At 34.5% G+C, this 26,049-nt stretch overlaps 3 protein-coding genes across 3 annotated transcripts; all 3 read left to right on the top strand.

Moving 5' to 3' along the window:
• On the top strand, positions 1-4,477 carry LOC128866027 (lactoylglutathione lyase). The gene is made up of 5 exons (XM_054106492.1): positions 1-228; positions 424-560; positions 686-772; positions 846-959; positions 4,196-4,477. The coding sequence occupies exons 1-5, from the start codon at positions 157-159 to the stop codon at positions 4,317-4,319; spliced, it is 534 nt and encodes a 177-aa protein (XP_053962467.1). The 5' UTR covers positions 1-156; the 3' UTR covers positions 4,320-4,477.
• Positions 2,561-3,321, top strand: LOC128867910 (uncharacterized). Its single transcript, XM_054109523.1, has 2 exons — positions 2,561-2,935; positions 2,996-3,321. The coding sequence occupies exons 1-2, from the start codon at positions 2,817-2,819 to the stop codon at positions 3,279-3,281; spliced, it is 405 nt and encodes a 134-aa protein (XP_053965498.1). The 5' UTR covers positions 2,561-2,816; the 3' UTR covers positions 3,282-3,321.
• Positions 4,478-6,058: 1,581 nt separating the features above from the next.
• Positions 6,059-19,599, top strand: LOC128867339 (gustatory receptor for sugar taste 43a-like). Its single transcript, XM_054108473.1, has 12 exons — positions 6,059-6,228; positions 7,128-7,182; positions 9,779-9,923; positions 11,578-11,677; positions 11,743-11,799; positions 12,334-12,477; positions 12,610-12,735; positions 15,563-15,641; positions 15,738-15,930; positions 16,007-16,075; positions 16,161-16,250; positions 19,537-19,599. Exons 1-12 carry the CDS (start codon positions 6,075-6,077, stop codon positions 19,597-19,599), a joined length of 1,275 nt encoding a protein of 424 aa, XP_053964448.1. The 5' UTR covers positions 6,059-6,074.
• Positions 19,600-26,049: the final 6,450 nt, after the last annotated feature.

Raw genomic sequence — 26,049 nt, 5'->3', positions numbered from 1 at the left:
TTTTTGCTGTCAAATTCCACTCGACTACTGTGCGGAATTATTACCTTCCATTGTGCCCGTTGCAAAAGTGCCGGCCGCATAGTAAATCCAGCATTTGAATTATTGCAAACTTGTACAAAGTTCTCCCGGACATTTGTTACTACTCAAGCAGTGAAAATGGCCGAAGCAACTGGTCTGACGAACGAGGAGGCAGTGGAATTATGCAAACCCGCAGACCCGGCTACTAAGGTAAGGCAGGCGTGATCACATCCGCTCAAAAGAATGCAGTTACATACATATGGAATAATGCTCAAAAATACATATATTTCCTTATGTGGACATTATTAAACATACTTATAAATATATACTAGTGCAAGTATGAACAAATTTGCATACCTACAATGGCAATCGTATCATGTTGATCGACAATGAATTACATTTTAGGATTTTCTTTTCCAACAAACAATGTATCGCATCAAAGATCCACGTAAATCGCTGCCTTTCTACACTGGTGTACTGGGCATGTCATTGCTGGTGAAATTGGATTTTCCGGAAGCCAAGTTTTCGCTCTACTTCATGGGGTACGTGCATGCATAAAAATCTATTTTAATCTATTATCTAAAGTTATTTGAAGTGCTGATGCCTTATCAGTTTGCTTTTTAAAATTGTATGCAAACAATTTATATTTATTTCACTCTGCTTACAGCTATGAAAACCCCGAGAAAGTGCCGAAGGATCCATTGGAACGTAGGCGTTGGGCTATGAGCCGCAAGGCAACTGTTGAATTGACACAGTAAGTGAAGTTTCTAGATTTTATGGAACAATATAATCATGATAATGGTAATAAATATTTAAATTTTTCTTAGCAATTGGGGCACAGAGAATGATGAAAACCAGTCGTATCACAATGGTAATTCTGATCCACGCGGCTTCGGTCATATTGGTGTAATGGTGCCGGATGTTTATGCGGCCTGCAAGCGGTGAGTATGAATAAATTATTGGATTTGGTTATAGAAATTTTGTCAACGATATTAAAGGCAAGAAAGAGATTTTCGGAATGTCTCGCCGCTTAGGAAAATTGGTAAAATTAATCTTAAAATTATTTCTATACGGTATGTCCAAACCACAATCATACAAACAAATTAGTGATTGTTTAGTCCCATATAAGTACAGAATTCGGTTCATATCTTATCGTATGCCAATATTCAAATAAATTGTCACCGCAGCTGAGTGGGTTGCTCTATGCTGCTATGCCCACTGTATTCTTCATCATCATCATGAAACGTCAAATTATAGAAGTAGTTTTTTCTAATAGCAGCAGACAACGGGCGGCGGCTAGCTATTTTTTTATGTGAAAGAAAAAGAAAATTGTAAATGAAAAATAAAAAACTTCTCATCTACTATGTGAATATTCATAAAAAATTATTAATAGCAGATTGTAAATACATATTTACCTCAAGAATCTTCGATTCCTTTGTTAATATGTATTATAATTTTGGGTGCATAAATAAAAGCTTTGCAAATTATTTGATTTGCTAAATAAACGTTTCAAAGGAAATATGATAAGATCGATAGCCAGGCAGTGTATGATTGGTTAGTTCTTTTTGATAAAAAAGCTACAAAAAATTCTTTTTGTGAAAAAATATTCAATTGATAAAAATATTGATTTTAATTGATTTTAAATTAAAAATAATAAAAGTACGTAATTGTTTTTTAATTCTATATAAGATTTTAGTTCTTTTTGATAAAAGAAAATTAATATTTTTGATAAAAAAATATTCAATTAATGAAAAAATTGATTTTAATTTATATTAAATTAAAAATAATAAAAGTAACTGATTTTTTTTTTAATTCTATATAAATTTTAATTCTTTTTGATAAAAAAACCAAAATTTTATTTTTGGATAAAAAAATATTCAATTGATAAAAACATTTATTTTAATTTATAACAATTTAAAAATAATTAATTGATTTTTTTATAAATTTTATACATTTTTTGATAAAAGTAAATTTGATAAAAAGATTGATTTTAATTGATTTTAAATTAAAAATAATAAAAGTACTTAATTTTTTTTTAATTCTATATATGATTTTAGTTCTTTTTGATAAAAGAAAATTAATATTTTTGATAAAAAAATATTCAATTGATGAAAAAATTGATTTTAATTTATATTAAATTTTATTTCTTTTTGATAAAAAAACAAAAATTTAATTTTTGGATAAAAAAATATTCAATTAATAAAAACATTTATTTTAATTTATACCAATTTAAAAATAATTAATTGATTTTTTTTTATAAATTCTATATAAAAGTTATACATTTTTTGATAAAAATAAATTTGATAAAAAAATTGAGTTTAATTTATATTAAATTAGAAATAATAAAAGTAATTGATTTTTTTATTCTAAAGGGTTTTTCAATTGGCGCAGGTCGATTTTGGCGGTTCCAGCAGGACGGCGCTACGTGCCACACAGCAAACGCCATTTTATTCCATTTCAACATCTAGCCGCCCTTATTGAAAAACCCTTTATATAAGATTTTTGTTATTTTTGATAAAACAAAAATTTTATTTTTGATAAAAAAATTGGCCCCTATTATGAGCAACATTCGATCTTCGACTGTAGTCGAAAGTGCTGATCGAACGAATTTTCATTTGGTATTATGGTGCTCATTCGTTGAAGAATAGGACTATTGTGAATTTCGATCGCTCGACGCATTTACAATAGATAATTTTTTCTCAGCTGATACAGCAAATCAAAATAAAAGAAAAACCGATTGTGTTGAAATTCTTTGCTAACATTATTTTTAAAAGGTAAAAAAAGTATTTTTTGTGAAAATGAGTACAACAGAGTTGTGGTTCGACGATTCATCGGACGATGAAAGATTAGTGGAACTAGCTAGAAGTAGGAAACAATTGAGGGACGCATCCAACCACCTAGAAATGGCTTCCACTGAGTAAATTTAGAGCTTTCAAAATGTGTTAACGTACTTATTATTACAGAAATTTCCTTACAGATTTTTAAAGAACTTTAGATTATCTAAAGAGCCGTTTGTGAACCTACTGTCCAGTACAGAAAACCAGTTGCAGCAGTGCACCCGAGCCAAATTGATTCCAAATATTTTAAAGCTAGTCACAGTTCTGCGATTTTGTGCTCAGGGATCGTACCAATTGAGTATTGGTAATGAAGGTATGCTAGGACTTGCTCAACCCAATGTGTACGATGATGCTGAAGATATTGAAGTGGAGTCAAATAACGGAGAATTAGAAAACATAAGAAATGAAATTTTGAGAATATTATAGAAAAATCTAAAAAGTATTAAATAGAAACCTTTACACCACACTTTCTGTTTTATTTTTGTTATACATTTTCTTTATTCAATTATTCGTCATTCGAAAAAAGTATGAAAATGTATTTCTATAAACATCACAAAAAAAAACCATTATTAAGCTTAATCCATTTTGCTGCCGTTCTCACTGGTGGTCCCAAGCAATTCAGCTCCGTTGTAAATTCCTCCCATTTTTTTGCTGCTTGAAGTTTGGTGCAAATCCCTTTTGCGAATTGTGGATTCGCCTTTCTAATTGTTGTTTGGTACTCACGACTTTCGCCCTGCATAATATTAACAAAATTAGTATATATTTATTATTTGGTTACTATAAAACCATAAATAATCCCAAACAACTTACACTTTAACAAGTTTTCCCACTATACGCTACACGATCGAAAGCAAAATTGCATTCGACTCTAAATTCGGTAAACAACGAAAATTTCGATAGGGTTGCACCGCTCATAATACCAAATTGACATTCGATTTTCGATCTTCGACAACCAGCGAATATCGAAGAACGAATACAACTCATAATAGGGGCCATTGATTTTAATTTATACCAATTTAAAAATTATTAAATAATTGATTTTCTTTATAAATTCTATATACAATTTTAGTTCTTTTTGATAAAAAAGCAAGCAAAAAAAATAATGTTTCATATAAAAAAAAATTCAATTAATAAAATAGTTGATTTTAATTTAAATTAAATTTAAAAAAAATTTGATTGATTTTTTTTTTATAAATTCTATTTAAAATTTTAGTTCTTTTTGATAAAAAAAAAAATACTTTTTTGATAAAAAAATATTCAATTGATAAAAAATTGATTTTAATTTATATAAAATTAGGAATAATAAAATTAATTGATTTTGTTTTTATACATATTTCCAGTTTCGAGGAGCATGGCGTTGAATTTGTTAAGAAACCCGACGATGGACGGATGAAAGGATTGGCGTTCATCAAGGATCCCGATGGTTATTGGATTGAAATTTTCAACGCCAACACTGTATGCTAAAGCAAACCAGTAAATTTAGATATTTCTTGGGAATTCAGTTCTAAAATGTTGATTAAGTTTAATTATATGCTTACATGCCACAAGTTGTACATAAATAAAATTTCAAAATTTGTTAAAAAAATAAAACATAAATAATATAGAAGCAGCGAGCATTGAGACACTCGAAGTTTGTTTTCTGGGTCTACCGTTAGATGAGCTAGACGAAGACGACTGCTACTCTGACAGGGCAAACAACAACACTGGAAGTTTGTTACGATTAAAATTAATAAAAATTACACAATGTATCTTTCGCAAAATTATTTACTCTTAAAAACGTGTGAATGAAATCAACGCATTTAGCAATATTATTTACATTATTTACGGACAAATGACTGGCTGATTTACTTGGTGTTCCTCTCAACTACTATTACAGCTCCTCAAACTGTATTGCCGTTTCAATATGTTTCTCGTGTGCGGGCTTGCGGGCGCATTTAAGATAAAAATCTAACATTTATTTGCAACAAATTTTTTCCCAACTTGTTTCGATATATGTACTTCGACAATTTAACCAGACACGACCCGACGTATCTATGCGTATGCAAACATGTGCACGCATACGTATGTAAACATACCTGTACCTACTGCCTAGCCCTTCGATGTGCCCACTTTGTTTACCTCAACAATAAATCGCTTGTTTGCGCCTAAATGTATGACACATTAGTAACAACGGAAAGGACGAAAACGGTATTTACTAGCCATTGTTTGTGTGCCTATGCAGTGGCGGTCATTTATCAAAAGCGGGCATAATAACTTGAACTTGACGAAATTTAAATTTTCACTAAGTATTAGCTTGAGAAGGCGATGCCAGTTGACGAAATTCAGTCGGCGCGTACGGAGGTCATACGCTGATATCTTTCAAATAAAATTTGAGGGTGTTAACGGGAAGGAAAATATATATTATATAAATATATTTATGTACATACAAGTGGATGTGTGTATGCCTATATATTTTCATGCTGTAATTTTGGTGTTGAATTGAAAACTAATATATTAATTAATGTGCAATTAAAAAAGATAGGAGATATTGTGCTTATAATTTAAAATCAAATTTACAAAATGGAAAGCAACGAGTTTTTATTTTTAATTTCAAAATTTTTTCTTATTTCAGCAAACTCGTGGCATTAGCTTCGACTTCGATGCAGCAAAATGCAAAGGGCGTAATTGAGATCAGACAAAAAAGTAATAACTGCCCTCAAAAAACTCGACTGGTTTTGGTCTGGCAATTGGTGTGTTTAGTTATGAGGGAAGAAGCAGTTAAAGTTGAACTTAAATTGAATTTGTACAACTTGATTACTGCCTAGTCTCTTGACGTGTGTGCATTTTGTTTACCTCAACAATAAATCGCTTATTTGCGTCTAAGTGTGTGGCCCATTAGTGGCAACGGAATGTGGTGACGAAAATGCTGTTTACCACCAGTGCTTGTTTGTACACCGCCACTTTCGGTCATTTATCAAAATGAATGCATAACAACTTGTACTTGACGAAATTTTAATTTTCACACAGTTTCAACTTTAATAGGCGATGCCAGTTGCCGAACGGAGATCGTACGCTGTTGCATACGGAGGTCATATGTTGATATTCAGTTAACATTTCGGAGTGCTAACGGGAAGAAAAATATATACATATATAGTACATATATGTAGTATACAATAGAATTTCAAAAAAAAAAAAAAAAAAAACAATTTTACTTTTTTAATTAACAATCAAATTTAGAAAATGGAAATCAACGAGTCATCTTTAAGTGTGTTTTATCTCAGCAAACTTCTAGGCTTAGCTCCGATTTCGATTCGTCGAGAGCCGAAAGGCGTAATTGAGATAAGGCGTAGCATTTTGTTGTCCGCATGCTCGGCTGCTTTAGGCCTGACCCTGGGTGCGTATGAGCGCTATTTTAAGGGGTTATATACCTTGTGAGGCCGAAAAAATGGACGATTGTCATAATTTTTTTTAAATATGTTTTAGAACTTTTATTCAAATGAGGCATATATCATAATGAAGAGTAACTCTTGTAGAAAACATTTTGGTGTTTTTATTTTAAAAAATGTTATTATTTGTTTGTTGATATCACCCCTCCCCCGAAACGCAGTTTTTTAGAAGAGGCTTGCGTGATCACGGTAGCGCGAGAGCAGCTCAACTGAATTTAAAAAAACTAAATGATTATTGTAGAAAAATGTTTTTAGTAAATCAGAATGGTTTATATACCCAAACAAAATTTTTCTCGATATGAAAACCGCTTTGCACCAAAAAACGATTTTTGAGGGGTTGAAAAATTAAAAAAAAAATTAATTTCAGCGAACCATGCAAATATTTATAAAAAGGGAACCGTTCAGATTCACGAGGTTGTAACTTCGAATAATTAAAAAAAAGGTTTATGCAAGTCGGTCAAATAGTTTTTGATAAATAATGATCGCCCCGACGGTAATTTTCAAAAAAACACGATTTCGAGATAATCGCGTCTAAAGTTTTGCGTGCACTTCATTTATGGATAATTTGCGCGCTTCCACGGTCTGTAACTTTCGTTCTAGTGTTCCGATCTTTATGATTTTTTTAATTAATATTTTTAGAATATGCCATACAAAATTTTACATTTTTTAGTCCAACACCCCTTAAATAAGCAGTGAAAGTAGAATTTAAGTCAAGCAAAAAAAAAAAAAATTGAATTCATTTAGTGAAATGAAAGTAAAATGTATTTTAGTGGCAGCACAAAATAATAGTTCTATAATTCTCATTAAATGATGAAGTATGGTGTTATTTTTTATACATTATATGTAGTTGTTCTTAGCATCGAGGGCTTATTATACGATGTAAATTCGGAAGTTCCTTTGCGGTAAGTATTATTTTAAATCACGCTAACCTTTTTAAAATACGCATATATAGCACGCTAAGCTTAAAAATCGCTATATTACTAAGTTTTGGTTCCAATAGCTTAATAATACAATAATAATTACATATTAATTAAAGGAAAACATAAATATATTGTTCTCCATAAAATCAAGCAAATAAATATCAAAAATATTCGCATCCATTTTATTATGTTAAAACTACCATCAATCATTTACTGTGTGCATATGTGTTTTTTGTTTGTTTTTAATTTTAGTTCTATATATTTTAAATAATTTAAAAGCATTTATTTTATATTATATTTTGCGCCTGAATGTAGGCAACGACTTTGTATTTTGCCGCACGCATTTCAATGTTCAACTTCAACTGGCGCAGCAAGCACATGTCGCTAGCAGCATGTTGCGCTACAATGTTGCCAAAATTGCCGTCTTGTTTAACACGCATCAGTGTCCTGAGTCAATTTTACACTACTTACAAATGAAAAATAGAAACAAAATATTGGCCAAAATCGCTTCATTTTGTGTGAAAATGTGTAGTCAAATATTTATGTGTTTATTTGGCTTGCATTTTATTTTCGCGGTTGTTAAAGCCGATGATGTCAATATCATCGGCATACGCCAACAAATGTACGCTCTTATAAAAAATTGTGCCTGAGCGATTAAGTTCTGCGGATCGTACGATTCTCTCCAAAATCAGGTTAAAGAAGTCACACGACTGCAAGTCACCCTGTCTGAAACCTCATTTGGTATCAAACGGCTCGGAGAGGTCCTTGCCAATTCTGGCGGCGCTGCTCGTATTGAGCAACATCATCTTGCATAGCCGTATTAGTTTTGCGGGTATACCAAATTCAGACATCGCGGCATACAGGTAACACCTTTCCGTACTGTCGAATGAAGCTTTGAAATCGACGAAAAGATGGTGTGTGTCGATTCTCCAAGATTTGGCGGATTGTGACAGTGAAATCGAATATTATTTGCTTGTTATTTGCCGGCCTATTGCTTGTAAACAAACAAATTGTCGTCAAGTGATCAGAAAAACAACCCTGAATCTTCAACACGGCGGAGATAATTGAAATGCGTCTCAATATTTTCCCACGGTAAAAATAACCGACGGCAAGAGAGCCATTGCCGCCGCAATTCTGTGCGATTTAATGCGATTAAATGTGATGCAAGTAACCGTCAGCCGTTACCTGCTGCCCGCTGCAAGACTGTTTAGCACATAATACAAATTCAGCTAGTAAAAAATATTATATTATAAAAATTCTAAAGGGTTTTCCAATAAGAGGTGTTATTTTGATATTCAAAGAAAAATGCTATTTTTTATTATAATATAAATGATCGGATGTTTCTTTAATTATAAAGAGGAAGGTATACCGTTAATAGTCGAAAATAACATCAGGCAAATGACCACCACGACCACGCTTACAGGATAATATCCTTTTCATGAAATTTTCTATAACCGAATTGCAAAGTGGCTGCCCTAAGTCCTCGATAGCCCCACGAATTCCATCTTTGAAGTCTTGAATCGACCCTGGGCTGTTGGCCCTTAGACCTTATCTTTCACGTGGCCGCTCACTATAGCATTAAAAATATGCAAGTAATATTACTTGCGCGCAGAAATGTTGCTGGTGAAATTGTGGCTAACAACATGTTGCTCGCATTTATGCAGGATTTTTATTAAAAGTGAGTGCTTTTCTTCACTCATCTTATAGTAAATCATTTCAAGAATGTTGTGTCAAAATTTTAAGTGGATCGGAGCAGAACTCTCAAAGTTATAGCCTTTGTAGGCACTCTACCTCGAATGCGGAGCATCGATAATTTTTCAGAGTCATTTTGTCAAACGCGTTTTTCCCGAAACGACTTCTTAAAAGTCAGTGCCAATCACAACTCCGAGACTATTCAACCGATTCTTTTCAAATTTGGCACACGTTTTCTAAATCAAAAATACCTCCCCCCCCCCCCACTGTTTATTTTTTAAGGTTGTTTTTCACTTTTCGCCAAAAATGCTCGTTTTACGTTTTTTTTGCCACCAAAACTAAAGCATTACGTCATACTTTAACTGAAAAATTCGACTTTTTTAGTTTCAGATGATTCTACGACGAATGCCGATTGGCACCGCAGAGCACCTCTCGAATAACATATCTCCAAAAAAACTCTGTCAAGGGCTTATTTGTCAATATTTTATTATTAATATTTTTTAAAAACTTATTGAAAAGATGTACAATAACATGCAACTGATTTTATTAAGGTATCTTAAGCCATATTTCTGTAAAAAATTAAAAAAAAGTGTTTTTTTTTAGCGCTAAACCCTACCACCCCCTTAAATGTTTTGATGCAGAATTTTTGGAAAAGTTGAAGTTGGATCTATGAATTTGATCCTCTTTCACATGTTTTTTTAATTATTTTCTTATACTTTTCTTCTAACTAGAAATGACTGAAAGATTTTGTAGAAAAGTCGAAATTTATTCACTGTATTTTTAGACTCACTAAGTAGTATGAAAAGGTTTTGAGATCAAGTTCATATTTTATTACATCGCCTGCTTCCACAACTACAATACATAACTTACATCTTAATACAAATAATCAATCTTTTAGAATGAATACTTCTACCTCCAAAGTGGTAACTGCGTTCGATGTGACTGTGGTGGTGTTGTCGAGTGCTGCTGGCATGGGTTGCGGTCTCTTCAGCGTGAAGCCTACACAAGATCTCAATTCACGTTTAAGGAAGGTACATAATTTTTTCTATCCACTCTTCATAGATAGCATAAAGTTTAAGTGCTATAAGTCTAAGCTTTTTATTCTTAAAATTGTTTAAAACCGAAGGTACGAACACAGATAAGGACTCAGAAGTAAAACCATTAAGATACTCCACATTTAACATCAGCGAGATATTCTTCCACTTTTTTACCCAATTAAATGCGTTTCAATTTTTAAATAACACGAATTTGCTGGCAGGCCAACTGTTCGCCATCACTAAAAAGGTTATAGAAGCAAACAACCTTCAATATCGATCAAACAATTTTGTAATGCGATTGAATACTCAATATACTATACTTTCGAAGCATTAAAAAAATCAGCTTTTCTGATTCTGGATAACTAGTCTTCTTTAATATTGAATAATAACACATGGACTGAAAAGTTCTGGGCCAAACATATAGAAGGCACTAGTTTTATTGCGTTCACTTCTTTTTTAGTTAGTACTAACTTTAGACAGGCAGTTGTTAAAATTTCATTGTATTCTATTCATTAGTTCGTGAGTTATTGTGCTGAGAGTGACGCTACTGAGATTATTTTCAAACAATGGATCAAAAAGAATTTCGTGTTTTAATTTTACACCGCTTCTTGATGAGGGGGAAAACACCGTTCAAGCGAAGCAATGGCTGGAAATGTGTTATGGAGACTACGCTCCGCTCAGAAACAACAACAATAAACCGATGGTTTGCTGACTTCAAATGTGGTCGTAGAAGCACCGATGATGCACAGAAATCCACAAAATCGTTTTAAACGATCGAAAAGTGAAGTTGCGTGAGTTAGCTAACATCGTAAAGATATCAAAAGAACGTATTGGCTTTATATTGCTTGAGCATTTCACTATAAGAAAGTTCTGTTCAAAGTGGGTGCCGAGTTTTTTCACTGTTGGCCAAAAACAAGACAACGCACCGTATCCCAAGTCAATTTAACAATGACAAAACTACTTGAACTGAACTGCAAATCACTCCCATATCCATCGTATCGCCAGATTTGGCTCCCAGTGACTACTGGCTTTTCCTAATGGTCGCCGGTAAGAAATTGCGCTCGAATGAAGAGGTTATCGCTGAACTGAGGCCTAAGTTAAATCGTTCTACAAAAGTGGTATTGAAATGTTAGAGCGGCGTTGGAATGATTTCGTTGTTCTTGATGGAAATTACGTTGATGAATAAAGCTAAGTTTAAACAAAAAACCTGTCTTCTTTGTTAGGCCCGGGACTTTTCAGCCCATGTGTTATTTTGGAACATCTCTAGTTTTTTCAAATTTTGCGTATTTCAAGCTAAAACAGTCTCAAACGAATCGATTTCCATAACTTTGATGAAAAGTTTTGGTATTCTTTGGGGCCTATTACAGTATCGGTGAATATTTTGGACTTAGCAAAGTTACTTATCATGCAGAAGAAACGGTTAAAAATAAAAGAGGTAGTTTAATAGTTTAGGAAATGACGCATTTTTTTTATTTTCTTGCTGCTGGCATTAAAATAAATATTTTCGGAAAAGTAGACCTGGAAAATTTTCACTACAGCGACATGTGAAACCTGAAACCTATAAAAATTATTAAATAATTTAGTACCCAGCATTACGAAGAGAATATTTATTTCTTATACACGTACATACATATCTTTTGTTCTACAGTTCGATGCCGAAATGCATTCTTTTTCGAATTTCAAACGTGATCGCATTGTAGCCAGACTATTGGCCACAATCCCGTTGATAATAACTGCAGTACTGATAGGTTGTATAATCATTTAAAAAAAAATAGACATTTGCTATTTACAATTTCAAAAAATTTTGTTGAAGGGTTTGACATATGGACATGGTTACTCCAAGTCGAAATCGGACCAAACAAGTCTCGCAGTAAGTGATTGAAAATAACCTATCGCTCATTTGCTGCAAGAGCGCCATAATCCACAAGCCAATAAGGTAAGAAAAACAATTTCAAAGGTTTAAATTGGCTATGCCTTCCTAAGTCAAAGTAAAGACACGTATTTTATTTGGTATTGCCATGATTTTTTTTTCACAATTTAGAAAAGAGCTTATGGCCATTTCGGCAAATATATCTAAAATTAAATAATTTTTTTTTTGTAATATGGCATTCTTGTAGCAAATGACATTTTTTTATACAAGGTGGCACAAAATTAATCATCCAAATATCTATATCATCCATAAATAAAAAAAAATATTTTCAATGATCGAATTCTTTACATTGACCTTTACCCCCTTCATTGTTTGTGGGTTTGTATACTGCGGTTGTCTAGATTGTCACAAGTGGGAAACTTGATTGTCTTACGACGCCATTTGCAAAAATTATGAATCTTCCGATAGGGTGGTTAATTTCGTGCCACCCTGTACATATAGAGCAACATGTATCATTTGTTGGTTTTGTTTCAGAAACCAATATCGAATGGTATTCACCATTTTATTTCCTTTATTTTATCATGATGGGATTCCATGTTTTATTCGCCAACACTGCCTTTGGACTTGGCAGACGTTTTCGCCGTTTAAATGAAACGTTGAGGAGTCATTATCTTACAGGTAAGGGGTATAATAAGTACAAGGCTGAGAGTGTTTATTTTATAAGTAAATATTTGAAAAAAAGCGATTTAAAATACATTTGTAAATATTTCATTCAACACTAAACTCGTATATTTTTTTTTCTTTTTGCAGATAAAAAAGTTTACGGTGTTATGAAAAATCATTCTAATAGCATTAGAATCACTCCAGGTAATACGATGTCACTACATCAGAGTATACAACATTTGCAAAGCGAATCAATGAATAAAGAAAATTTAGGTGAGTTTAAGCGAAAAAAAACTAGTGAAGCAGAGCTTTAATTCGGTTGGAGCCGAGCTTCATATAGCCGGCGCATGTTTTAGGTGTAATAATATAATATTAAATAAAACACGAATTAGTATTTCCAATGATTTCTTTTTCATTAGACGTTTTTTTTATTACACAAATAAGCTCAACCCTATTTCACGGCTGGCTGTACTGTAAGCCCATTCGGCGCTGTGAACCCAATTTTTTAATACATTTTCGATATTTGGCAATTATCTCATCAAAGTGTATATCAATTTCGTGTTTCAACTTTTGAAAAGTCTCCGGATGGTTGGCATAATATTTTTCCATAATGGAGCCCTACATTAAACTGTTTAATGGTAGGCAAATTGCTGCTCCGAGGCGGCCAATTGTTCTAAGTTTTCAGAAATCGCAGAATTCAGACGCAAATCTGGTCGTCTTGTTTAAACCAGATGTCTTCAATGGCATTTTTTTTACAAGGTGGCGCAAAATTAATTACTCTAGCGGATGATTTATAATTACAGTGAAATTCCTTATAACCGGACACTCACCGTCGCAGTGTTTTTGTCCGGCTATGGGAGATGTCCGCTTATAAGGGATGAAGTCACAAAATATATACTACACATATGAATTGTATTGTACCTAGTTTATTTAAGAAATTTTTGGAAGTAAAGAATATTTGCATACTTTGGTATTACATATACATAAATACATATATGTATGTACATATAGCGATTAAGTACAATACATTGTACAAGTCTTTACATTTCAATACTAGTTTGATTGAAAAAATTAGGTAATGCTTGATTGCTTTAATTTAAAATGTTCATTTTCAAAGTGACTCTCGATATTTTTAATGTGCTGAAAAGCTACATAGTAATTTTTTGCATATTGTTTCAAGCCCGCAACAAGTTTTAAAGCCTCATCCTATGATGTTATAGGCTCACTTATTTCTTCTGAAAATTCATCTTCTGAATCACTTATGTCCATAGTATCATCTTGTTGGTCAAATTGAACTTCTATATTGTTGTCCTCAGTGAAAACATTTTGATCCATTTGGAGAAAACCTTTGAACGCAACCATTCGCATGCAACTGACTTAACAAACTGAATGGAAAACTACTCTTAATTTAAAACACAGGACTTGAATGAGTGTATACATGTTAAAAGGGGAATCACCTGTTTCATTTTTATAATGAACAACAAAGCTTGCTTGTGATATTTTTGAATTTTGTCCGTTTATGAGAAATTTTTTTATGAAAATGGTTTGAAATACCTTGTCCGCGTCCGGTTATTAGAGTGTCCGTTTATTAGGATGATATTTGTATGAAAAAATGAATGAAAAACCTGTGTGCCCAAAATTTGTCCGGTTATTGGAGCTGTCCGGTTATAAGGACTGTCCGTAATGGGGAATTTCACTGTATTACAATTTATACAAATGGACAATTAATGGAGCGCGTGAAGGTCAAAACAAAAATGTTCATGACTCAAAATCATTTTTTTTGTATTTAGTTCATAAACTTTTTTTTCTGTTCATTTTTTTTTTTTTGTTTTTTTGTCGGGACAAACTAGCAAGTACAGCACTCAGGCAACATTAAGTCCATCGTACTGCACTCGGGTTCCCTTTTTAATTTTCTTTCAATCTATCCGACCTCCAAAGAAATTTGAGTAGATCTTGTGGTGCCAAGAAGCTACGGTGGTCATTTCTTAACACATCAGTGCCAAAGGCCTCAAGCCTGATTCGAGCGAAGGCCGGGCAGACACACAGAAAGTGGTCCGCCGTCTCATCCTACCCTCCACATGCTGGGCCGAGTGCACTGCCTGATATGACCACCTTTTCCATGTGCTTTCCCAATAGAAAGTAGCCCGTCATCAGGCCAACCAGCTGCCTACAGTCGTTTCTGCTTAGTGACAGGAGGATCTGCGACAGTTGGTCGGTCATGACAGGTGACATCAGTTTTGTCCATCTGCAGCCAAGCTCGCTTGAGGGTTCAACCGTGGCTTTGATGGCTGCAAAAGGGGTAGCAGAACAGGCTCCGGCCAAAGAAGTTGACCTCAGAGTCCATTCTAACTCGAGAGTCAGGGGTTTCGTTTGATTTGATTTCTGTGCCATATTTGGACAATGTACGTTGGTCACCCTCAATCAGTTCATCAGCCTATTAGTTCTTCTTGTTGATTTTGATGCAGTCGTTCATAATTTATTCATATGGGCTGTATATAGTCATAAGTACGAGTATGTCTATCTGTTCTTTGCCAATTTTCAAAAATTGTTTTCCTCATGTACAAATCCTACTCCTGTCTCTCAGATAATTTCTTAAATAAAATATGAGCAAGTTTTCTTTAGTAGCTACCGAAGTGTCGAAATTACTATTCTGTGGACTATGGACTGTGACTATTTTCTGGTCTTTGGTGCCTATTGTCCGATTTCGCTAATTTTTATACCAATTTATCTTTCACTCGCACTAGGAAGCTTGCGATATTCCAACTTTTATTCGATTTATCTAAATGGGTTCCGTTACACCATGCATTACAAACAACCGTTATGTGAAAAATGTTGTATTACTTTAGTACACTAGTGCGCACGGGTGTACAAATTTTAAATCTCCCTAGTTGCTAAAGTCGTCCGCAATATATCAAAGTTAATACGCAATAATTTCAAAGATATAGCGGCGCGCAAGATTGTGAAGATTTAAAAATTAATGTTCCATTTTTTAAGTTCAAAAAACCATTGTACAAATACATATAAGAGCAAGAAATCGTGCATCTCTTTTTAGCTTCACGCCCATTTTCAATGCCCAAACTATTTTGTTCTTTTCTTTCAGGAAAAACACGAGTTTGCCTGCTGCGATCACTTGCCGACCATCACGAATCTTTGGGCAAATGTGTGCAAATTTTTTCACAGTAAGTAGTACGAGTATCATATAAAAGAAACCTAAAAAAATCAAATAAAATTTTCCAAATTAATAAGCCCAAATAATCATTTTTTGCGCCCGCCAGCACCTATGGCACTGCTGTGCTTTTCATCCTAGTATCCTGCCTGCTGCACGTGGTGGCAACTTCCTATTTTCTATTTGTAGCGTTGCTAAATCGAAATGCTACCGGCTATGTATGGGGTCAAGCATTGTGGATTAGTTTGCATATAATGCGATTGTTATTGGTGGTGGAACCATGTCACATTGCGACGAGGGAGGTGTGTATAAAGTCTTCCAACATCATTTGTTTAAAACTTTTATATCAAATTATTATAATAAAAAAATACTAACCAGTCCAAGAAAACTATACAAATTGTGTCCGAGATCGAGCGAAGAACTAATGAGCCTATACTAGTGGAAGAGGTGAACCTTTTGTTTTTGTTGCTCATGCAAACCGTGTGAGCAACTAAATTTGTAATATAAACTTTTGTTTTTTTTTCAAGCATAGATCAAAAAGTTTTGGCAACAGTTACTTGTTATCGATGTAGAATTCTCCGCGCTGGGGCTATGTCGTATTAATAGAAATATTTTAACATCGGTGAGTAGACAAACTGGAAAATATTTTATTGTTATTCATTAAATTAGTAACAAGTTATAGAAGATGGCACAAAATTAATTCCATTTTTTATTTTTTAATAACTTTTTTTATAAAATACAATTAAAAAAATTATTTAGAGCGATGAACATCTTTATTTTTGACCTCGTTTAGTTCAGTTCACAAGTGCTAGTTCTTCTTCTTCTTAATAGGAGCGATAACCGCTTACGCGATTTTGGCCGAGTTTAACAAAGCGCGCCAGTCGTTTCATTCTCGTGCTAACCGGCGCCAATTAGACACACCAAGTGAAGCCAAGTCCTTCTCCACCTGATCTTTCCAACGCAGAGGAGGCCTTCCTCTTCCTCTGCTACTCCAGCTGGTATCACATGGAATACTTTCAAAGCCGGAGCGTTTGTATCCATTCGGACGACATGACCCAGCCAACGTAGTCGCTGGATTTTTATTCGCTGCGCTATGTCTATGTCGTCGTAAAGCTCATACAGCTCATCGTTCCATTGCCTGCGATATTCGCCGTTGCCAACGTGCAAAGCTCCAAAAATCGTACGCAGAATCTTTCTCTTAAACACTCCAAACGTCGCTTCATCGGATATTGTCATCGTCCAAGCTTCTGCGCCATACGTTAGGACGGGCATGATGAGAACCTTGTAGAGTGTTAGTTTTGTTCGTCGAGAGAGGACTTTACTACTCAGTTGCCTATTTAGTCCAAAGTAGCACTTCTTGGTGAGAGAGATTCTACGTTGGATTTCAAGGCTGACATTGTTATCGGTGGTAATGCTGGTTCCTAAATAAACGAAGTTTTTTACAACCTCGAAATTATAACTGTCAACGGTGACGTGGGTGCCGATACGCGAGTGCGCCGACTGTTTGTTTGAAGACAGGAGGTACTTCGTTTTGTCCTCGTTCACCACCAGACCCATCCGCTTTGCCCCTTTATCCAGTTTGCAGAAGGCAGAACTAATAGCGCGGTTGTTAAGGCCGATGATGTCAAGTGCCAGTTCGCAAGTGCCAAATATGATTGACGTACGACACTATTTGCAAAAATTGTAATTCTTCTTAAAGGGTGATTAATATATACGAGTAAATGAGCCAAGCTGCCAAAGTATTTGGATCGTTTCATCCAGAAATTGGTTTATTTACAGTTTTGAATATCATTTTAATTATTATTTATTTATTATTATTTACTTATTTAAGAGGTTGCACTTATTAATGAGGTTGCACGGATAAGATTCTTAAATCTTTTATAATATTTACATCGCTGTCGGAAGTTACAGAATTCGAAAGCAATTATTTTTGAACTAATAATAAATGTATCATAATTTAATAAGAAAAAAACAAAACAAATTTCTTGAGGTTTATTCAATATTGAAAATAATGGTATAGAGTTTTTTAAAAATATAAAATTCTTCGGTTTTTCGTAACATTTTTATCCATATTTTTCTAATTCATTAGCATAAAATATACTTAAAAAAAATTATTTGAGAAAGAAAGTTTCACGCGCTTGTTGCTCTCAACTGTGTTGCAAACGACTTTGAGTTGCAAATTATACGCAAAGGAATTTTTTTTTATTAAATTATGTGAAAAGTAGAGACTATATTATATTATTGTATATTAATTAAGTTCACTTAAATAATTTTTTCAAATTTTTTACTAATCTTTTACGAGGGTTTTATATTATATATTGCGCCCAATAATGAAAACACAGCAAAATATTAATGAAAATGGCTTTATTGTTTTTTTAAATATTCTCCTTCGAAGTCAACACACTTCTGCTTTCGCTTGAAAGCTCCTTCAGGCATTGAACAACGTTGACCTCGCATTTTATTTTTGATGTTCGCGAACATAAAGTAATCATTGGGTGACAAATCAGGGCTGTAAGGCGGATGCCCCATTAATTCGGGCTTTTGAGTGCACAAAAGTCTCTTGTATGAGCCGATACATGAGAACTCCGACGACTGTCGGTTCTATTGTATGTTCCTACGATAATCGGATCTTCGTTATCGGAACGACCCGGATTTATATCCGGTCAAGGACTGTCACTTCAGCAACATGTATAAGTAATATTATATTTATGCTCGTACAACAGCAACAACCTCGGTTGGGCGGTTGGTTTTCCTTAATTCTCCGAAAACTTCTCGAAAGCAAATGGTTGTGTACCACTCAGAATTGACTGTTTGTTATAAGTTTCTCTAGTGGTATAGTTGCGACATGTCTAGATTTTCTGAAAAAAACCAGGCAACCCTTTGCTTTGAGGTGCTACTTCCGCAAAGCTCGTTTTGGAACACCCATATCGGCGATTGCTGTGTTATTTCCGGCTCATATGCATAGATCTGGTCACCTGTTGCAATGCCATACGAGACGTGCTTTAAACCACCGCGGCAGAGTTTCTTCAACATTACATTACACCATCTGACACGAGTAAAGGAATAATCACGAGTAAGGGAATAACAAATAATAAAGAAATACTAATTTTTATTAGGTTCTCTCCACTTTTTGGTGCCCTAATCTTCTTTGGCGTGTATTTTTCCAACCACTTTCACCAAACGTGTATATGTCCAGACTTCTTCGGTAAGACTTCACCTAACAAAACTTGGAGTATATATAATATATGTATATAATTGGCGCGTACACCCGTTTTGTGTGTTTGGCCGAGCACCCGCTCCTATTTGTGGCGTGCGTCTTGATGTTGTTCCACAAATGGAGGAACCTATAGTTTGAAGCCGACTCCGAACGGCAGATATTTTTTATGAGGAGCTTTTTCATGGCAGAAATACACTCGGAGGTTTGCCATTGCCAGCCGAGGGGCGACCGCTAAAAAAGGGGAGAGCAAAACCGTTTTTTTAATTTTTGATCTTTTATCGAGATTCGTAACGGAGGTTCTATCTCTGAATTCCGAATGGTAGTCACGCACCAACCCATTAGGCCACGGCGGTTAAAATTTGGAGTACCTACCCACAAATAAGGCGTTTGTTAGAACTTAAACTTAAGCAGCTTAGAAAGCTACAGCCCTTAGATTATTCAACTATAGCTTTCTGATAAACTGGTGCTTTGGAAGAATGGCTTAATTAAAATTTTAAAATTTCTCCTCAAACAAATTTTAAAACAAAATATCATAATTCCTTCAAAAAAATTTTATAAAACTTATATTAATTATTGTATAATCACCATAAACATAAGAAATTTTTAGTAATTTAATGTTCCGTTTAAATCAATAGTGCTTTGATATTTTTAATTAACTGGCTTAAATGTGTTTTCAATTTTTTATTTGCAGTTGAGCTCAGCCGTTGCTACGTATCTTGTCATTTTAATACAGTTCCAGAAATCCGGTGGATAATGGGACAGCCCTTACAAATTGAGAGCTCTGCCAATGCTGAAAAGCAGCTGAGAAGAGCAGTAAAAATAGAGTATAATCATGCCATAGCCAATGTACCAGGGGCCGTAATCATTATCAGCTTTATGAAAAAAAAACACCCAATCATAAGTTATTTTATTTAATTTTTTTATTTGATCATAATTTTGAGATTTTCAAATTTCAGTAATAATAATTTATTTCTGACTTTTATTACATTTCTCAGAACAAAAAGTCATACATATATCGAGTTATATATGTACCCATAATTATGAAAGTGGTGTAAGTCATATATTAAAGTCTAAGTCATATATTTCTTGTTTCGAGATATTTAATGAATTGAGTTTAAACGAGTTAAGAAACATTTTTATATTATGCGATATTTTAATTTATAATTTTCTTAGTCTTGATTAATGGAAGTTTATTATTATTGTAATATGAAGTTTTGTGTGAATTTCATACGAAAATGTTGTTTTTAAAGCTCTAATTGGCCTAGACCATTTTCAAAATTAATTGAATGTCCTATAGATGACTTAGTGCAATAAAGAACGATGCGTTTTATTTGAAACAATAACTTTAACGAAGTAATGTATAAACATTTATTAATTATTTTTAAAAAGTAATTCATTTTTATCATTTTTTCTAGTTTTTAAGATTCATATGGGATGTATAAAATCTTTATGTTTTTCTTCCGTTACTGGATTAGGAGTTGTGTATAATGTAAGTAATTTAATATTTTTCGTTTTCCTCTTTTAGATGAAAGATCCAAAACGTGGAATTTAGAATCATCTAAAGAAGTTTTGTAGAACATTTTACATGATTCGTTTCTTAAGAAACGCATCCACTGAATTTTCAGCGAAGAGATGATCCGCCAGCGGGATTTTTTACTCCTTCTGTTATTGATTCTTCTACTGACTTTGTAGAAATAAAATCCGACTGCGACACTCGTTTTACCGAAAATGGCTTTTTCCTTCTACACTTTTCTATAAATTCATTATAATGCTCAGGGTTGTACGAGTATAAGTAAGCTTCTTCTTTGATTTTCATTTCTATCAAACCGAAATCACGGTAATTCGGTAGAAAGAAATGACCCAATACCAAAAATTTGTGGTCTACCGTTTCATTATTATTATTATTTGACTGAGTAATTTTAATGAATAATGTTAATGCTACTTTAATGTTACGATTTTAGCCTGAACACGCATCACTGTAAGCTATTACGAGTTTTTGAGTAGTTACATATACATAATATCCTCCATATGCGCTAAAATGCATGATGCTACTTCCTGTCCACTTCTCGATGCTGTAGTTTCATCCCATACATACATCTTGACATTGTCATTATGGAAGACCAAGTTATAAACGTACATATTTCGCTTATAATAGACTAACGAAACAGACAGTTTTGGGTACGGAACTGCTTTTTGTAAATCAAACGCGGATGCATAGTATTCGCTGACATTTTCTTTGGCTTTTTTCGGGTCCTCTGCAAGACAACTCCTAGCTCTTTCGGCATTTTGTAAATCTACAGCATGACTTTCTCTAAGATGTAATTTCTCTTCCTCATTATTGCATGCTTAGATTTTTTCATTCAGTAAATATAAATTATATGTAATTTATTCCAATTTTTGACATAGACCACTTTCATAATTAACACTAAGGAATTCCATATAACGTTGAAATTACATCCTCTATCTATAGGTTCATTTTTGACAATATCATGAAAATTACCTAAAAAATATATAAAGGGTGGTTAAGTGTTAAGGGCTGGTGTGGATTTTGAATAAAATACAATTTTTTTAAGAAATTATTGTCATTTTTCTTTATCTATATCCGGGGTAATCTCAGCAACGCGTGTAAGGAAAACAATGAAAGTTTCACACATTGTTGGTGTTGCTTTGGCAAAGGTTTCTGTGAAGTTTGGTTGAAATCCGATAACGCGTGTGTGTGCGGTGCGTCGGTTAAGTGAGTGTGTTTTTGCTATTTGCCGCTCGTATTTTTTGTACCGCACAGAGCATTCATTAGAATTGAATATGGAGGTTGAATTAGTTTTAAAGGTTTTTTTCGAAGATTTCGGGCTTTATTGTGAAAAAACGGTACAAAATATTTTATTCGAAGTATTGGCCATCGCTAGCTATAACTTTCGCCCATCTTTCGGGCAATTTCCGGATGCCGTTTCTCCAAAATTCTGGCCGCTGCTTGGCTATCCATGACTCAACCCATATTTTGGTAGCCTCGTACGAGGAGAACCGCTGGTCCGCCAAATCGAGACTCATATGCCGGAACAAATGATAATCGGAGGGAGCTATGTCTGGACTATACGGCGGGTGGGGTAACACTTCCCAGCCAAGCGTTCCAAGGTATTTTTTGACAGGTTGAGCAACATGCAGCCGAGCGTTGTCATGTTGCAAAATAACCTTGTCGTGCCTTTTTACCGTTTCCGGCCGTTTTTCTTTCAATGCCCGGCTTAAACGCATCAATTGCAGTCGGTAACGATCCCCCGTGATTGTTTCGCCCGGTTGGAGCAGCTCAAAATATACGACGCCGACCTGATCCCACCAAATGCAGAGCATGATTTTCTTGCCGTGAATATTCTGCTTGGCCGTCGACGTTGATGCGTGGCCGGGCAAACCCCATGATTTTTTGCGTTTTGGGTTATCGTAGTGGATCCATTTTTCGTCGCCAGTCACCACCCGATGCAAAAAACCCTTCCGATTTTGTCGCTCGAAAAAGTCGCCGTTCGACGTCGCGCAGCTTCAACTCGTACGGGACCCAATGTCCTTGCTTTTGGATCATTCCCATCGCTTTTAGACGCTTGCAAACGGTTGATTTATCAACGCCCAATGATTCAGCAAGCTCTTCTTGGGTTTGGCACGAGTCCTCGTTTACCAATTCCCCCAATTCCGCGTCCTCGAACTTTTTGGGCTGGCCAAGACGCTCCTTGTCTTCGGTGTGAAAATCACCACTTTTGAATCGTCGAAACCAGTACTCACATGTTGAAATCGACGGAGTATGGTCTCGGTAGGCCTCCTGCAGCAATTCACGGGCTTGGGCTGTATTTTTTTTCAAATTGAAGCAGAAAAGCAAAGCTTCCCGCAAATTGTGTTTCGACGGCACGAAAGTTGACATACTCGGAGCACGAAAACACTGCGTTGTTTATACTTCAGCGAAATGACAGATACTGATAAACAAAGCCTAGGGATGAGGCTTTGTCATGAATATATATTCAGTATTGCCAACGCGATAAAGTGATAAATAGCGCCATCTGTGTGTCACCTTTAAAACTAATTCAACCTCCATACATTTTGGTCGTGTGTGTCTGGGCCGATTATTATGAAATTTGGTATATATATATATATTTTTCCACGGTGAAGGTTAGTATAATATGCTTATTGATTCCACTCGCCACCAGGTGGGGCTGCCGAAGGCCAAAACAAGGACCCGGGTAACCCTAGGATGTGTTTTTACATTGTGGGTATCAAATCAAAGCTACTGATGAGTGCTTTCATACAGAGTATTTTTTAGATCTCTGAGTGACAAGGGTCTCGAGATATAGTCGAAAAGGTGGACCAAGGTACCCTTGGATGTGTTTGTACAATATGGCTATCAGATGGAAGCTGTTGATGAAAGCTTTTAAGTGAAGTAATTTTTACTGCCCGTTTCCGGGATAAAGAAAGGAGATGGAGCTGGAGATGGAAGAGGAAAATGAATAGCTACAGGAAGAGGAAGAGGAAGACTACTTATTATTAAAAATTAAAAAAAAAATTCTAAAAAATTTTAAAATGTTACATATACGCTTATTATATAAACGTTAATCTGAAGTCAGTTATAGTGAAAAATTCATTGTATTATTGCCGGCGTGATTGGTGATCGTTTCCTTAATTTTTTGCAGAAAGGTTATGCTAATATGAGATATTACCTATATCATTCATATATTTACGTATTACCTGTGTACTCACAAATATACGGTTGAAGCAAATATATGTATGCCAGTTTTTTTACTTCGCCTGGAAAAGTTTATATAAATTTAAGAAGAGCAAATAGAACTTATTTCATTTCAGACTTCACGCAAAAGAGTCATTTGCACCTGAACACATAGCTGGGTTAAAGCGGGGGGAATAGAACAGTTCTCTTCTCCTTCTCCGCTTTTTCGCACACGTAATTGTATGGGATGAGTGCACGATGGCACATAAAAAGTCACTGGAAGCGCTTGATAGGACATTACGAGATTTACGTAGTAAAAATGAAATGTTTGGTCGTGCCTTAGTGCTGCTGGCAGGTGATTTTAGACAAACACTGCCTGTTATTCCTCGAGCAACTGTAGCAGATGAATTGGCTGCATGTTTGAAATCATCATATTTGTGGAGACATGTTCAAACACTCAAACTAACTACAAATGTACGTGTTCTAATGCAAAATGATCCATCAGCTGCTGAATTTTCACAGCAATTATTGGATATTGGAAATGGCAAATGGCTTAATAACTTTATAATCAAACTTTTGTCAAATAAGTCAAACGAAAGAACACTTATTTCAAAGTATTTTCCCAAATTTGCCTAAACATTACAAAAATTATGATTGGCTTAGTGAACGAGCCATCATGGCTGGCAAAAAATAAAGATGTGAATGAAATGAATGCGGCTATTTTGGCTAACATACCAAGTCCAGAACAAACATATCGATCCGTTGACACTGTTACAAATCAAGATGACATTGTAAATTATCCCAGTGAATTTTTGAATTCCTTTGATTTACCTGGATTACCGCCACACATGCTAAACTTGAAAATAGGAGCACCGATTATTATGTTGAGAAACTTAAATCAACCACGACTATGTAATGGCACTCGATTAACAGTTAAGAGATTGATGAATAACGTCATTGAAGCAACAATTTTGAATGGAAAATACTCTGGTGAAGACGTTCTAATACCGCGAATACCAATGATACCATCGGATATGCCGTTTGAATTCAAACGTCTTCAATTTCCTGTTCGCCTTGCATTCGCTATTACTATTAATAAGTCACAAGGCCAAACTGTATCAATTTGTGGTATTGATTTAGAATACTCATGTTTTTCTCATGGCCAACTTTATGTTTCATGCTCAAGAGTTGGTAAGACATCGGTATTGTTCATTTATTCAACAACGCATGGAAAAACGAAGATTATTGTATACCAAAGAGCATTACAATAAAAAAAGTAATAAAGTAAATCACATCAAACGTTTTTTAATTGCTTCTACTATTTAAAACTTCTTTCATTACTATTCATTCGCGAGAATTTTTATAAAAAACACAGAGTATTTTTCGGCTTAATTTAATTAATTAATTTAGATTTTTTTAAAGACGACCAGCGGAACGGGCGGGTTTTCGCTAGTTATGATAATATTGGTATAGCTCGATTACGCATGGAACAAAATATTGGCCAAATGGTCGCCGCGGCCTCGGCGGCACACCTCCAACCGATGGTCCAAATTTTCGATGACGCTGAGGCATAATTGAGGTTCTATGCCGTTAATGGGCCGAATTATCTCAACCTTTAGCTCTTGAATTGTTGCTGCCTTATCGACGTACTCCTTTTCTTTCAAATACCCCATAGGAAGAAGTCCAACGGTGTCGTTGACGTTTAGGTGGGGCTCACATTCAACATCGGCCCTTGGAATTTAACCACCCTTTAGTTTAAGATAATGTGGATATGAAATAAGTGATAAACTCATTTTTTTGAAATTTTGACTTAGACCACTTTCTAATTATGGGCACATTTTTTTGCACAGAAATAGAGTTATTTTTTCGAGTGTGATTTTTTGGTTCTGAAATAATTTTCGGAGTTAGGTTTTCTTATTAGAAATATTGATTATTTTTCGAGGTATATTTTTTTGATCAAAAATATAGTTCATTTATTGAGCGATATTTTTTCTTACAGAAATGAAAATTAATTTTTGAGTTTTATTTTTATTTTTGGCAAATCGAAACACTCAAAACGCCTCACGGCATCTCAGCTCAGCGAAGCAAATCGCAAAGCCAGTTTTATTTTTGATAAAAAAATATATAACTCGCAGTATGTTTGTATTCTGTGAGCGATTAAGGGGGAACGCCACTGTGGGGGGTTAAAAAATAGTCGATTTTTGGGAATTTTTTTTTGTAAGTAGGAATCATTATTTGAGGATCGGACAAAAGCAGTTTATTATATATGTATTAAACTATGTAGCCGTTTTTTTTTTTGACAAAATTGTGGTGATTTGAATTTCGATGTGTGTTTGTCACCATTTTTTTTGATTTTTAACAGGCTCAAAAAATAGTTATTTTCAAAATTTTGAAAAGCGGCTACGTACAACGATAGCCAATGCGAAAAAAAAAATTTTGAAAAAAAAGAAAATTAAAATCGGTTGATTAGTCTTCGAGAAATCGTTGCCACCGCATCAAAAAAAGTCATTT

The sequence above is a fragment of the Anastrepha ludens genome, chromosome 6 (assembly GCF_028408465.1).
Source record: "Anastrepha ludens isolate Willacy chromosome 6, idAnaLude1.1, whole genome shotgun sequence".
Classification (NCBI taxonomy): Eukaryota; Metazoa; Arthropoda; class Insecta; order Diptera; family Tephritidae; genus Anastrepha; species Anastrepha ludens.
Note: the sequence above shows the minus strand (reverse complement) of the source record. Positions and strands in the feature narration are given on the sequence as shown.

Bases quoted from the DNA above. Each gene is read 5' to 3' on its own strand.
- LOC128866027 (XM_054106492.1), top strand. From the start codon at position 157: ATGGCCGAAGCAACTGGTCTGACGAACGAGGAGGCAGTGGAATTATGC. The intron at 229-423 runs GTAAGGCAGGCG...ATTACATTTTAG, and splicing joins CCGCAGACCCGGCTACTAAG to GATTTTCTTTTCCAACAAAC. The intron at 960-4,195 runs GTGAGTATGAAT...ACATATTTCCAG, and splicing joins GTTTATGCGGCCTGCAAGCG to TTTCGAGGAGCATGGCGTTG.
- LOC128867910 (XM_054109523.1), top strand. From the start codon at position 2,817: ATGAGTACAACAGAGTTGTGGTTCGACGATTCATCGGACGATGAAAGA. The intron at 2,936-2,995 runs GTAAATTTAGAG...ATTTCCTTACAG, and splicing joins CTAGAAATGGCTTCCACTGA to ATTTTTAAAGAACTTTAGAT.
- LOC128867339 (XM_054108473.1), top strand. From the start codon at position 6,075: ATGGAAATCAACGAGTCATCTTTAAGTGTGTTTTATCTCAGCAAACTT. The intron at 11,678-11,742 runs GTTGTATAATCA...ATTTTGTTGAAG, and splicing joins AATAACTGCAGTACTGATAG to GGTTTGACATATGGACATGG. The intron at 15,642-15,737 runs GTAAGTAGTACG...TGCGCCCGCCAG, and splicing joins TGTGTGCAAATTTTTTCACA to CACCTATGGCACTGCTGTGC.